The sequence below is a fragment of the Eurytemora carolleeae genome, unplaced genomic scaffold, assembly GCF_000591075.1.
Source record: "Eurytemora carolleeae unplaced genomic scaffold, Eaff_2.0 scaffold1792, whole genome shotgun sequence".
Classification (NCBI taxonomy): Eukaryota; Metazoa; Arthropoda; class Copepoda; order Calanoida; family Temoridae; genus Eurytemora; species Eurytemora carolleeae.
Genome location: NW_019399153.1, coordinates 8,376 through 21,312, shown reverse-complemented (window position 1 = coordinate 21,312; position 12,937 = coordinate 8,376). Strand labels below are relative to the sequence as shown.

Here is a 12,937-nt window from a genome sequence, read left to right as displayed (position 1 = left end):
CCCCCATCTGGACTAAAATACCTGCATCTATGCGAACTTCCCACGATAGGATTCAAGTTTCCCGGATCCTGACGCACTGGCTGATCCTGTACGCATTAACGCGCGTAGCAGTCTCCGTAAAAAGTGCGGACAGCTAGTAGGATAGATGGATGGAGAAGGATAGACGGAGAATCGGTTTATGTTGCTCAGTTGTTTTTAGTGTCTCAAATATGTCACAGTTGGAGAATAGGTGAGACTTTTATTCAATCTCTGATTAGGTTGCATCAAAGACGGTATATTACAAAGCTCTTTGGGTTACATATATTGCTTATTTATATATATTCAGAGGTGTACTTGAATTTGTTGAGGGGGGCTAGCTATAAGAAACTTATAAGAAAATAAAATGAAGTGCTTTGTGCAAACTAAGAGAATGTGATAAAAAAGAATATTTATATCTATGCTTCCTAGATATCAATACATTTTAAATACTGTGGGACTCATCAAACTGTGGAATAGATGCATCAAGCTAAAGTAAACTCTACGTAACATTGAAAACTTTAATGATTTCAATAATAACCCCTCCCATTGAAGAGTTATCAAGAAGAAGAATAATGTTTTTGAATTTTTTTATACGTTAGCAGATAAAGGAATTGAGTCTTTGTAACAAACTCTGATTTTCATACTACCTATATTGTTTCCACCTGATGGTGTACACCTTTGATATTTCAAGCTTAGATTTTTTCATCTAACAGAATTGGGTTACAAAGATATAGAGATTAGAAAATCATAGTTTGTGACAAAGACTCAATTCCTTTGCTTTTTTCACACTGCGTAATAATAAATAAAAATAGTTACGATGTCAAAGGTTCAAGAAAGTTTAAGATTAAAATATCTTTTTATCAAAACTTCAAAGTACATGCGTAACATTTGTGTGTGCTTTCATCACAAATGGATTTAACGGTTATGTCAATATTCCAGAAAGCTGTGAATTTCGATCATAATTTGACCCATTAAAAATATTGTTGAATTTTAGACCAGCACACGTTTGATTTCAAATAGAAGAAACCGAATGCTGCCCATTCTGGTTAGTCCGGGGTGGTTAATGCATCTTCTCATGTGCCCCATTTGGTAATTTTGTTTGCGTATGTCTACTCACTACTGATGGGCTTTGTTTTGAGGTCCAAATAAAAAATTTAAACTTTAAGAGTTTAAAAGAATTTGAGTTATAGATGCATTACATTTTAAAAATTGCATGCTAGACAAGCTGGCACACGTGAACTATATCAGTCAAAATCCTTCAAAAACAGATCATATATAATAAACTTTTAAAATACATAGCCCAAGAAAAACGTACGATATAGCAAAAAAAAAACAGAAAATGTGCATTAAATGGGTTCTAAAGTTAATACTTACTAGACTTTTAATCAAGACCACTAGTTTACTGTAAACATTAGGGTTAAATCTCTAAAATATTAGGATTAAGTCCTTAAAATACGAAAATTAAGTCCCTAAAATATGAGGATTAAGTCTCTAACATATAAGAATTAATTTTCTAAAAATATGAGGATTAAGTTTCTAACATATCTGAGACTTTAACACTTTTCAAACGGCGCCATGACAAACTTCTGAAAGACAAACTCCTGAAAGACAAACTCCTGAAAGACAAACTTGGAGTTTGTCTTTCAGGAGTTTGTATTTTCAGGAGTTTGTCTTGTCAGGAGTTTGTCTTTCAGGAATTTGTCTTTCCGGAGTTTGTCTTTCAGGAGTTTGTCTTTCAGGAGTTTGTCATGGCACCTTTCAAACTAGAAAAAAACAGTATCTTCAATAGTATTGATCAGATAAGGGTTTCAAGGGTATCGCTATAAATCGGGAATTGCCATCTTTCCCTGGAGGGTCACTTGAAATTTTCTTCTCACACTACAGTATAGTGTCGGGAACAAAGGAGGATAGGATGGCGGAATATATACTTTTATATTATTTTATATATTTTATATATTATTATTTTGTTACAGTTTTGCATTAAAGTTCCCAAGTTTAAGAGGCGATTAGATGCATAAAAGCTTGAATAATTGAATTGCATGGTTGACTGTAAAACTGCAACCAAAAATGCATACCTCCCTCCCTTGATAAAGTTTTATGGATCTTATTTATTACATATTAGCTTAGGTTAAATTTGAAAAAAAAAATTGAAAAAAAATCGAATTCTTTCTGTATAAATTACCCCCCGGGTATCCATGGGTTTCCACTAAAAAGTTTCTGCCAATGTGGTCCATTCGTATGGCCAGCTTTAGCTAGCATATATAAGCGAAGAACTTTACCATATGGATTTCGTCCTTAACGAATTATACATTTTTTTTAAATTTTGGGTAATCGTCATGTATGACATTGTGCCTTCACATTGGTGCTTCTGCTTACCTATCACTTTTTGCTTACATCGTACATTTTAGCAATTAGGATCCGGATTCAAATAATTACAAAAATAATCATGTTTCTGCCAAACTGTTTTTGCCTCATGCTAAATTATTAGAAAATGTAGATTTATAATTTAAAAATGATAAATTATATGATTTGAAATGACTGTCATACGTGTATTATAGATAGATATTAACATTTGAAAAACATTCTTTGTCAAAAAAAGCACTATTTTTATATAATTTCAGTTTTTAGTTTTTTTGTTAGTTTTTTATTTAAGACACAAAGGTTTTTATTTTAAAATGTGACGTTTTTTTTATCAATTTAACATTCTTTCAAGTAAAACAGTAATCTTAGTTTAAACAATTAATTTATCAGCATGAATTATTTCTTAGTTTTAAAGGGACTGCATTTCCCGCAAACAACTGCCCTTTAAACCTTTATTTGACCAACAATAAGGAATATGTCATAATTTTCCCCTCTCGAAAGGGCATTTCTGTCAATTTCGTTCACTGTTTCTTTTGTAGAGAAAAGTATCAATTCTTCTGACAAATTTTAAAAGGATGCTTTTCTAAATTATAAATGAAACTTTCTATGGAAGGTCACATTACTACGGCACAGTCCCTTTAACTTTCCTTTAAAGCCTGGGTTAGAAGTTTTTAAGAAATAATTACTATTTGCTAAACCTTCATTACTATTAGTGACAGTAAAATGGATTCATATTATCTATAATTAAACTATTAGAGGTTATCTAGGACAGGGGCGTACATAGGATTTGAACTTCAGGGAAGGGGGGGGGCAAAGGCGCCAATTTTTTTTGGTCCTCAAAAAAGTTGGATTTATTTACTGGGATATTTAAAATTTTACCCCCCCCCCACAATCACACACCTATATACGACCCTAATCAGGAAAACTGTTTAATGACCTTCTCATGTTTAAACAATTATTATTTTCAAGTTTGTTTTGCCCCATATTTTTTTGGTGGGTGTGGGGACAGGGACGTTTAAAACATTTGCGAACAGGAGGGGGAGGGGGAAAAGGTGGATGAGATTACCTTTCCAGGGGGGTCTCGGCCCCCGATGGTGTTAAAAAAACACCCTTACTTATCTAAAGGGGGGGGAGTAGTTTCCCCCTCACTTGTATACGTACGCCTCTTAAAACAATTTTTAATTTGGAGTACCAGGCAGGTTTTTAGGCAGCTAGAGCCTAGAACAAAAGGACAGCAAGAGAAGAAAGTAATCCAAATGAATCATNCCCCCCTCTCTCCCTTCTGCTAAACCGGAAAAGGAACCAGGAATTGACATAATTCCACTTGTTGCACTTAAAGTCACATTAAAAGAATAAACCCGGGCTGTTTCCTGACCAAATATTGGTAATTATACAATAATATATATATACAACAATATATATAATTTACTGTATACACACTATTTTCTTGACAATAGGATTTATTTCGATTAACTTCACGACATTTTACACTTTGCTGAAAATTGAAAAAAAATATTCATAAGTTAATTAATCACCTAATTTTATGTTTAAAGATGAGCATTCAAAATCAGCTATTTGATGATTCAATATGGAGGATTCAACATCAGCTTATTTGATGATTCAATATGGAGGATTCAACATCAGCTGATTTGGTTATTGAAGATGGAGGATTTAAAATCAGCTGATTGAATTTTTCAAGATGGGGGATTCAAAATCTGATGTATGATAAAGCTTTTAATATTGTTAAAATGATAATAAAAGTTAACGTAGAAGCTAAAGATAGATAGGTATAAGTTAGAGGGAAACACCATATTTTTGTTTACAAAATAATTGGCCATTAGTTTTTGGGTGGAATATTTGTTTACGCTCCTACCAGGCACTGAAGTCTGAAGTACACTTTTTTGTAAATTAAGATTTGGGGGTTCCTAGTGTAACTTTCTTTGTGGTTTTGAAGAATTATAAAATCCTGAAATCAAAGGTTTAGCTACATATGGCGTTTTATACTTAAATTTGATTATACTTTATTTCAATAGAAATCCTTTCATTCAATAGACTGCCAATTAGTGTGAAAACTCAATGGTAAGTTGGTGAGCATTTCTTAATCAAGAGAGTTTTTCATATCTATTCATATTTTTATTAAGTTTATTATCTTATTTATTCTTAAGATTCCGCAGCCAAATATCTTTTTCTCAAAATAGATTAATCATCTGTTTTGAAACTTGGAAATCGTAAAGTAAGTTGATTATTTTTCAAGAGTCAAAAAACTTGCTTCATATGTAACAACTTGCCTCTATTTTTCTTTCCTTTTTTCGTTGTTTTTATTTTGTAATTTTGATTGCAATTATAATATTTGTTGGTTTTACCTCCCCTGAATCCCTTCTAATCTCTCAACTTGTAGCTTCCATGAATTGCACTAATTGGCCAAAAGTAATGCAAAAAGTTAAAGAAAAATTTATGTTTTGCAAAACTGTGATGCAATTCTGAAGAATTTAAATATTCTGAAAAAGAATGTGTTTTGGTTTAAAAGGGGTTTACATAAGCTGTGAACTGATGTTATGAAACCAAGTTTAGATTCTGCAAATTATTCAATGAACCAAATTATGAAAAATATTTTTAAAATGTTTATGATGACAACACAACCATTTACTCTTTTTTTTAAATATTTTGATAGGCATAATATAAATTATCTACAGCAAATAATAATTTTTCCTTTTACATATTTTAAATTATAAAAATTATTTTTTTCCCAGTTTTTTCCAGGTGGCTTAGTCGCTTTTGTTTGATTGAAAAAAATCCAACTGAAAGATGTACAGGGTTACCAACAAAGAACGAGACGTCAGAGTTGCCTTTTCAGAAAAATTTTACACTTTTTTCTCACTCTCATGATTCCCTATGAAGCTGTAATCTTGGTTTTTCCTTTGCAAACTAAACTTTTATGCGATTATATTTTATTCAAGAGAGGAAACTGATCCTCCAAACTGACTAATTTTAAGAGTTTCGGGTCGTCATTATAACGTCTCATTCTTTTCGGGTAATCCTGTCAGAAATATATTTGTATCAATTCCTCCTTTCTGCCCATTTTCCTCTCCTGCCCCCCCCCCCTCTTAGTCTTATTCCCGTAGGCTCTAGATTAAGATTAAGCTTAAAATATAGATTTTGTTGAAATAAATCCGGCTTATTTTTCATTATAAAAGAGACCGTCCACGTCATTTCAAGAGACATTATATTCTCGACTTATGAACCCTGTAAACCTTCGCCTCAAACTTTTTTTGTTGAATCGGGTAGGGTGGAGGACACTCAAACCGATGGCGGGTCGGTGTCTCAAAAAAATCAGAAATTATTAATAACTTTTCATTTATAAAACTACGGGGCTAAAATTTATATATTTGAAAAACCCTTGAAAAATGGATATAATAACATTTGTCCGACGTACTTTTTGAACTATTTTAAATCCTCCCTTGTCCCTATGCCGGGATAGGGTTAATGTGGTTTCTCTATAAAAAGTGCTTTGTTCGGATTTATATAAAGAAAATTAAGGAAACTTATTGCTTTTCCATATAGGAAAAAGAGAAGCTGTAAACAGTACCGTTGTGAATCAGACATTTTTTTGGGGGGGGGTCACAAGTAATTATGTAGATTGTCCCTTTAAGCTTGAGCGTATAAATAGTAAATACATCAAGTGGGTAATAATATATTTAGAGGTAGAACGCTAAAAGTTCCTGCAAATATAATTATTTCTGTATGTGCCAATATACATAAATTCCTAATATATGAAGAAGGAAGTGCAAAACACTAATTTCTTTATTGTGAAAAATATTAAAAAGTCAATTTTACTTATATCAAAATTATAATTTTCCATGCTTATGATATCTTGAAATTGGTAAAGTGATGCCTTTGGCTTGCAAAGCTTCTTATACTTAATTTACTTAAATGTCATAATTTGAGATAAAAAATGTTGCAAAGATATAAGAATTTTAAAAATAGAGTGTGTTCCCTCCAAATTATTTAGCCGGTCCTTATATAGACTGCAGACCCCTGATATGCAAATAATTCAAGTACAAGCATTTACCTTTAGGGCAAACCATTATCAAGGTTTACAGAAGCAACGAGTTGCGGCATTTTTTGTGTTGATTGCGCATTGATCTGTCAACAAGTAGTTTAGGGCTATATTTACTATTCTAACATCTGTCTCTTTACATTGTGATCCTTCAGAACTAAACAAATAGATGACTAAGAATATTTACATACATGATTATATTCAAAATATTTTTTAAACCATGAAAAATAATTCAATTAAGGAAAGACAAACTTTGTAAGTATTAGATTAAATCTATTAGGATAAGTTTAAAGTTTGTTGACATTAAAAATAAATCGATTTTGAAAATTATGAAATATCTTAGTCCAATTTATATTATAAAAAATTATCAGATCAGATATTCTAAATTTGAAATATTAAAAGTTTACACTTATCAGGTTGTAAAGATTTAGGGATTCCAAAATTTGGATTTGTGTTAAAGACTCGATAAACTTTTCAAGTATAGGTTTTCTCATTCTTTTAAAGAAATGTTCTAATAATCAAATCAACATCTTAGACATTCGACTCTCTGAAAAAAATCACTTCATTGTTTTTGCCCCGTTAATTTTCGTTTTTTCAACTCTATTGTGGATATTTTAATCGGAAATTATTAACTATAGATAAAAATGGACACGTGCAAAATATACCATCGTTTAAACTCAATGTAAATATGTGTATCTCATAAAATAGGCAATATGCATATTCACAATAAATGCATTTTATGTATTTACATGTTTAAGGCCAATTCAAAGCAGTTCTTGGAATTTAAAGGGAGTGTGTAAGCGTAATTTCAAGTGACCCTAGGGCCACTATAGTTTCAGTAGAAGTAAATATTTCCATTTACTGATAGCGCCGATTGAAGGATTCATAACTCTCATTGGATAATGAGATAGATGTTACCACCATACTATTTCTGTTGGATCAGAATAGACAACAAACACACGACTGAACCCTGATTGGATCAGGCGCTAATGTACTCGGCATACAGGAGTGGGCCATGTCCGATTTAATTAACAACGGTACCCTTAAAACCTTTATCTGATCAATAATGTAAAAGATGTTGTCGTTTTTCTTGAGGTTTAAAAGTGTTTATTTCTGATAATTCCAATAAGATTTTCCCCAGTAGAAATGTGAAAGTCAATTTTGTAGAGAATCCCCATGAATTGAAAAAAAACAATTTTCAAAATTATAAATATTCATACTTTCTTGCTTGATNAAAAATCCAGATTTTGGTACCAAGTGTTTTTTTTACTTAAGACTTCAAAAAAAGTGTCGAAATTAATGACTAAAGACTAAAAAACCAGATTTTTAACTTATCACACATTATAATTTATTAAGATAGAAATTTTTCCTGTTTTGCACTAGGTTTTCAATCCATTAAGTGCTATTGAGAAGCTATTCTGAAAAAAGGAACAAAGAAGTCCAAAAGTAGAATCAAAAACATCAAGATGCGAAGCGCATTTTTATTTTCTTCTGAAAAAAATCACAAATTTGACTTTTACTGATGATTCAACTATTCAATAAATATTATAATTCATTTAAATAATCATTAATCAAATAACTTAAAAAAGGGATACGCATACGATGTATAAAATTGGGAACATTTTTTGCCTCGAAATCTTAGGGGGGTGCGAAGGTCCTGCCGCCCCTCCCCGCTGTATCCGCCCCTGTAAAAATCCGTAAAAGATTAGATTTGTCTGACCATCACTGCGGTGCCTTTAAATTATTTTATCTAGTGCATTATATATAAGTCAATAATCCAAGAGAGAGAGAAAAGATTACAAATTCTTAGAAACTGAAAAATCTCATGGGACACCCAGTATTAATAATTTCATGGGACACCCAGTATTAATAATTTCATGGGACACCCTACATAAATCGAATATATCACTTTATTTATCTGAGACACCTTGTGCAAGCAGAACATAAATAAAACAGTAACTTCCGGTTGTATAATTGTGTATGAATGGTTCTAATGATTTGCAACAAAAATTTGAACTTTGTGGTTAGTTCGTCTATAGATATATCTTTATACACAGGGTTATCCATAATGAGTATGGGGGGACGAGAGGGGANTCCGAACCACCTCGTCCATTCAATATTATTTTTTTTAAGTGTCTAATCCTTCCAGATAAAACAATTTTTTTAAAATCGGGCTACGTTAGGGCATAAATGAAATATCAAATTTTTGTAAATCGAAAAAAAAATTTAATTAAATTAAAGATTTCCAGTTTAATGTCTTTAAAAATGTTCACCTTTTTTACGCGCATTTTCAGATATTCCTGGTGTAGAATGTCGCAAATAATTCCAAGTTTATAGAACTTCAATCTTTTTTGTTAATTATAGTGAAAACCATAGAATTTTTCCGGGTGGTTCCATGGGGAAAATTATAGGCAGAGGTATGCCGAATATTTTGCTATTTATTTTATATCACGAAGGTCACGGAGGCAGAAGAGATTGAAGTTTTACCTAAATAAAGTTTGACATCATTCTCATGGTTTTGAAGATTCCAACATGATATAAACATTGCAATATTTTAGTCCATCCATATGTTATTCCCTATAACGTGGCCAGATTTTTAAAAAATAGTTTTATCTTCAAGAATTGGAAACTTGTTAACACAAAATAATGGAAGGACGAGGATTCCGAGGTGGCTCGAACGAGAAAATGAGGAGAATGTGGTTTGGACGAGAAATTGTTGTGACTGGCCTTCCTCCCCTCGTGACGACATTGAAAGATTATGTTCAAATCATTATATAGAGAATGTATTAGGTCGGCATCAAAGTATTTATTCCCTTGTCTTAAAGCGATCCAAATTAGTTTGAAAAAATCTTTTAATCTCTTAATTTTCAGGCTGTTGTTGCTTCTGCTGTTGTTTGTTTGTCAGCTGAACCGGTTCCAGGCCAGGTCTCTAGTAGTGGAAGACGACGTTAATTCAGCAGCTGATAAACTTGAAGGTTCAAGACGAGATGCGCGCTACATTTTAATCCGAAGAAAACCAATCCCGTATAATTCGGATCCAATCCCTTACAACTCAAATTTTGTCTATCCTCCTGTGAACTTTCTTGCCAACGGCAAGCCGTCAAAAATAGTTGTAAACGGTATGGAGTATAATGGCGAGAGTGAAAAGAAGCCGACCTTAGCTGGAAATAAGGAAGACGACATTGTTTCGGTCAAACCCGCGGCACCCAGCAGACCTAACTCACCAATCACTTGGATTTCAGGCAGGGTTCAATATTATAAATTTTATTAAAAAACTTTTAAATCATTTTTTTCTTAAAGATTTTTAATCAGCTCAGATAAAAAGAGAAAAGAGAGTGAAAACGATATTTTAAAGGACAAATATCTTCCAATTTACGAATATTAATCTTACGCCAATCTAAATTAATTTAATTTCATTCTAGCTTTTGTTCACTCCCTTTTAATTTCTACCTAGCAATGCGTAGAACTAAAGTAAGGAATGTAAGGTTTGTCTAGTCATGGTATGACCAATGACGTATCAGGATCGACAACACGGTCGGGAATTGGTTTAAGCGTAAACAAACAAAAGATGCAGAGCGTCCCATACAAAATTAGATTATTTTTTAACTTTTACGCCAGAATACGCACAGAATACTGAAAAGACTCTTGTAAATTTTTCTTGAACATTTTATTTTACCCTGATACAATTTTTTACTAAAATTCATTCTTGCAAGATGTTGTGTCTATAAGTTCCAAAAATCTTGATTGTGATCTATGCACAATACAATTATTTTGATAATTCCTAGAGATCGGCGCGTTCGGGTTTTTTCTTCGTTTTTTCAAAAGTTTGTGAAAAAATCGTCCTTTCAGTAAAATAAAAGTTAAGTTTTTTTCAACATCGTTAGAACGATTTTCACTCTTTTTTTGTTCGTTTATAAAGAGCGGTAGTTTTTTATTTCTCTGATCCAAGTTGTTCGTCCGTCGTTCTTTTTTTTTCTGAACACCATCGTTCACAAAAACGATGTCCATCTCTACAATGATTTGTCATATTGTGCATTTTCTTTACAATGATGTCTCATTATTTGCTTTTTCTTTACAATGATGTCTCATTATTTTTGTTTTTCTTTACAATGATGTTTCGTAAATTGCTTTTTCTTTACAATGATGTCTCATTATTTGCTTTTTCTTTACGATGATGTCTCGTAAATTGCTTTTTCTTTACAATGATGTCTCATTATTTGCTTTTTCTTTACAATGATGTCTCGTAAATTGCTTTTTCTTTACAATGATGTCTCATTATTTGCTTTTTCTTTACGATGATGTCTCATTATGTTCTTTTTCTTTACAATGATGTCTCATTATTTGCTTTTTCTTTACAATGATGTCTCATTATTTGCTTTTTCTTTACAATAATGTCTCATTATTTGCCTTTTCTTTACAATGATGTCTCGTAAATTGCTTTTTCTTTATAATGATGTCTTATAACGTGCTTTTTCTTTACAATGATGTCTCATTATTTGCTTTTTCTTTACAATGATGTCTCATAATGTGTTTTGTCTTCACAATAATATTTCAAAATGTGCTTTTCCTTCACAATAATATATTTCTAAATGTGCTTTTTCTTCACAATAATATCACAAAATGTGCTTTTCCTTCACAATAAGATCTCTAAATGTGCTTTTCCTTTACAATAATATCTCAAAATGTGCTATTCCTCCACAATAATATCTCTAAATGTGCTTTTCCTTCACAATATTATCTCAAATGTGCTATTCCTCCACAATAATATCTCAAAATGTGCCTTTCCTTCACAATAATATCTCAAAATGTGATTTTTCTTTACAATAATATCTCAAAATGTTTTTTTTTTTCAACGATATCTCATAATGAACTCATGTTTTAAACAGGACGTTTCCCCTTTAACGGCCTACCTTCCAACATATATATACCTTCATACTTCCCAGCCCCTCCACCCCTCCAGCAAACCTACTCATCACCAATCACGTGGATAGGGTCGGGCTTTAATCAGATGGGGGCGGCCGTCGGAGGACTGAGATCGGTGCTCGCAAATAGCGCAATGCCCGCACACATTTATGTTGGATGAAGATTATTATTTGACAAATTAAAATGTATTTAATCAAAGGTTAACACCATCTATTTGCAAAGAAATTGAAAGCAATAGAAAATTGGAATTTGAGGTGAACAATCAATATCTTTTTCGTCGTACTATTAATTAATCATTAGTTGATATTTTTTGTAAAAACTGTTTTAGTATTAAAAATGATAAGATACGAATCAAAAGGCATTAAAACAAAATCTAGTCATTTGTAGTAAATTAGACAATTTTGTGATTTCTCTCTCTATTTTGTGATCTGAACAGAGGGGTCTGGAAAAAATGAGATTTAAAAGACGACAACACTCTACTGCGAATTTTAAGTAGTGGCTTTTTTGAGCACGTTTCTTCAATGCTGCAATTTGTTTTTTGTAAACATAAAAGTCTTTTTTTTCTGGGTTTCTCTGTTTTTATTCTTCATATATTATTTTTATTGTTTTTTGTCATTTATATCATATATAAATTTTCTGTTTTAAAAATGTTTGTTTTGTGCAAATCTTTATAATCTCAAATATATGTTAATATTTTGTAAAAATTTATTATTTATTCTTTTGATTTTCAGGAAAAGGAAACTCAAAATTTTTAAATTTGATCTTTGAAACCTGAATGGCGTAAACCATTTAAATTATTAATCCAACAGAACTTATAGTTAGCAATTTCTAAGGTCTCCGCCATTGGCTTGCAAAAATATTGGAATTAGAAAATTGTTGCAAAGACTTTTGGGCGCCACAAGGCCTTTTAATTTGATTTTTAATTTGAAAATCTTCCAGAGAAAATATGATAAGACAAAACAATTATCAATTGCAAATCTTTATAATCTCAAATATATGTTATTATTTTGTAAAAAAATCTATTTATTCTGTTGATTTTCAGGAAAAGGAAATGAGTCTTTGCCACAAACTCGAAATTTTTAAATTTTATCTTTGCAACCTGATGGCGAAAACCTTTTATATTCAAATTTCGATTATTAATCCAACAGAACGTATAGTTTGCAATTTCTAAGGTCTCCGCCATTGGGTTGCAAAAATATTGGAATTAGAAAATCGTTGCAAAGACTTTTGGGCGCCACAAGGCTCTTTGATTTTTAACATTGGATTTCCGAAAATCTTCCAGAGAAAATATGATAAGACAAAACAATTATCAATTACCCTCACTTTGGTCCTAGAATCTATAGATGACCCCAAGTATTGAGTTTGCTTTCCTAGATAAAATACCCTTAAAATACCTTTTATATCAATTATTTCTGTAAAAGTAAATTCAATCAACATATATATGAAGCATAAAGTCTGACTGCGTCAACCTTGTTGCACCGGCTAGTCTTGTTGATTTTCTTCTATATTAACCCAATGTCCATGCGGTACAGTACAAACTGGGACCGGAAAGGTTGTCCCGGATCGGAAATTCAAACG

General features: G+C 31.7%; 1 protein-coding gene across 1 annotated transcript; it reads left to right on the top strand.

Annotated features, from left to right (window-relative positions):
- Window positions 1–124: 124 nt before the first annotated feature.
- On the top strand, window positions 125–11,696 carry LOC111717722 (uncharacterized). Its single transcript, XM_023493198.1, has 3 exons — window positions 125–229; window positions 9,308–9,678; window positions 11,323–11,696. Exons 1-3 carry the CDS (start codon window positions 150–152, stop codon window positions 11,517–11,519), a joined length of 648 nt encoding a protein of 215 aa, XP_023348966.1. The 5' UTR covers window positions 125–149; the 3' UTR covers window positions 11,520–11,696.
- The last annotated feature ends 1,241 nt before the right edge of the window (window positions 11,697–12,937 follow it).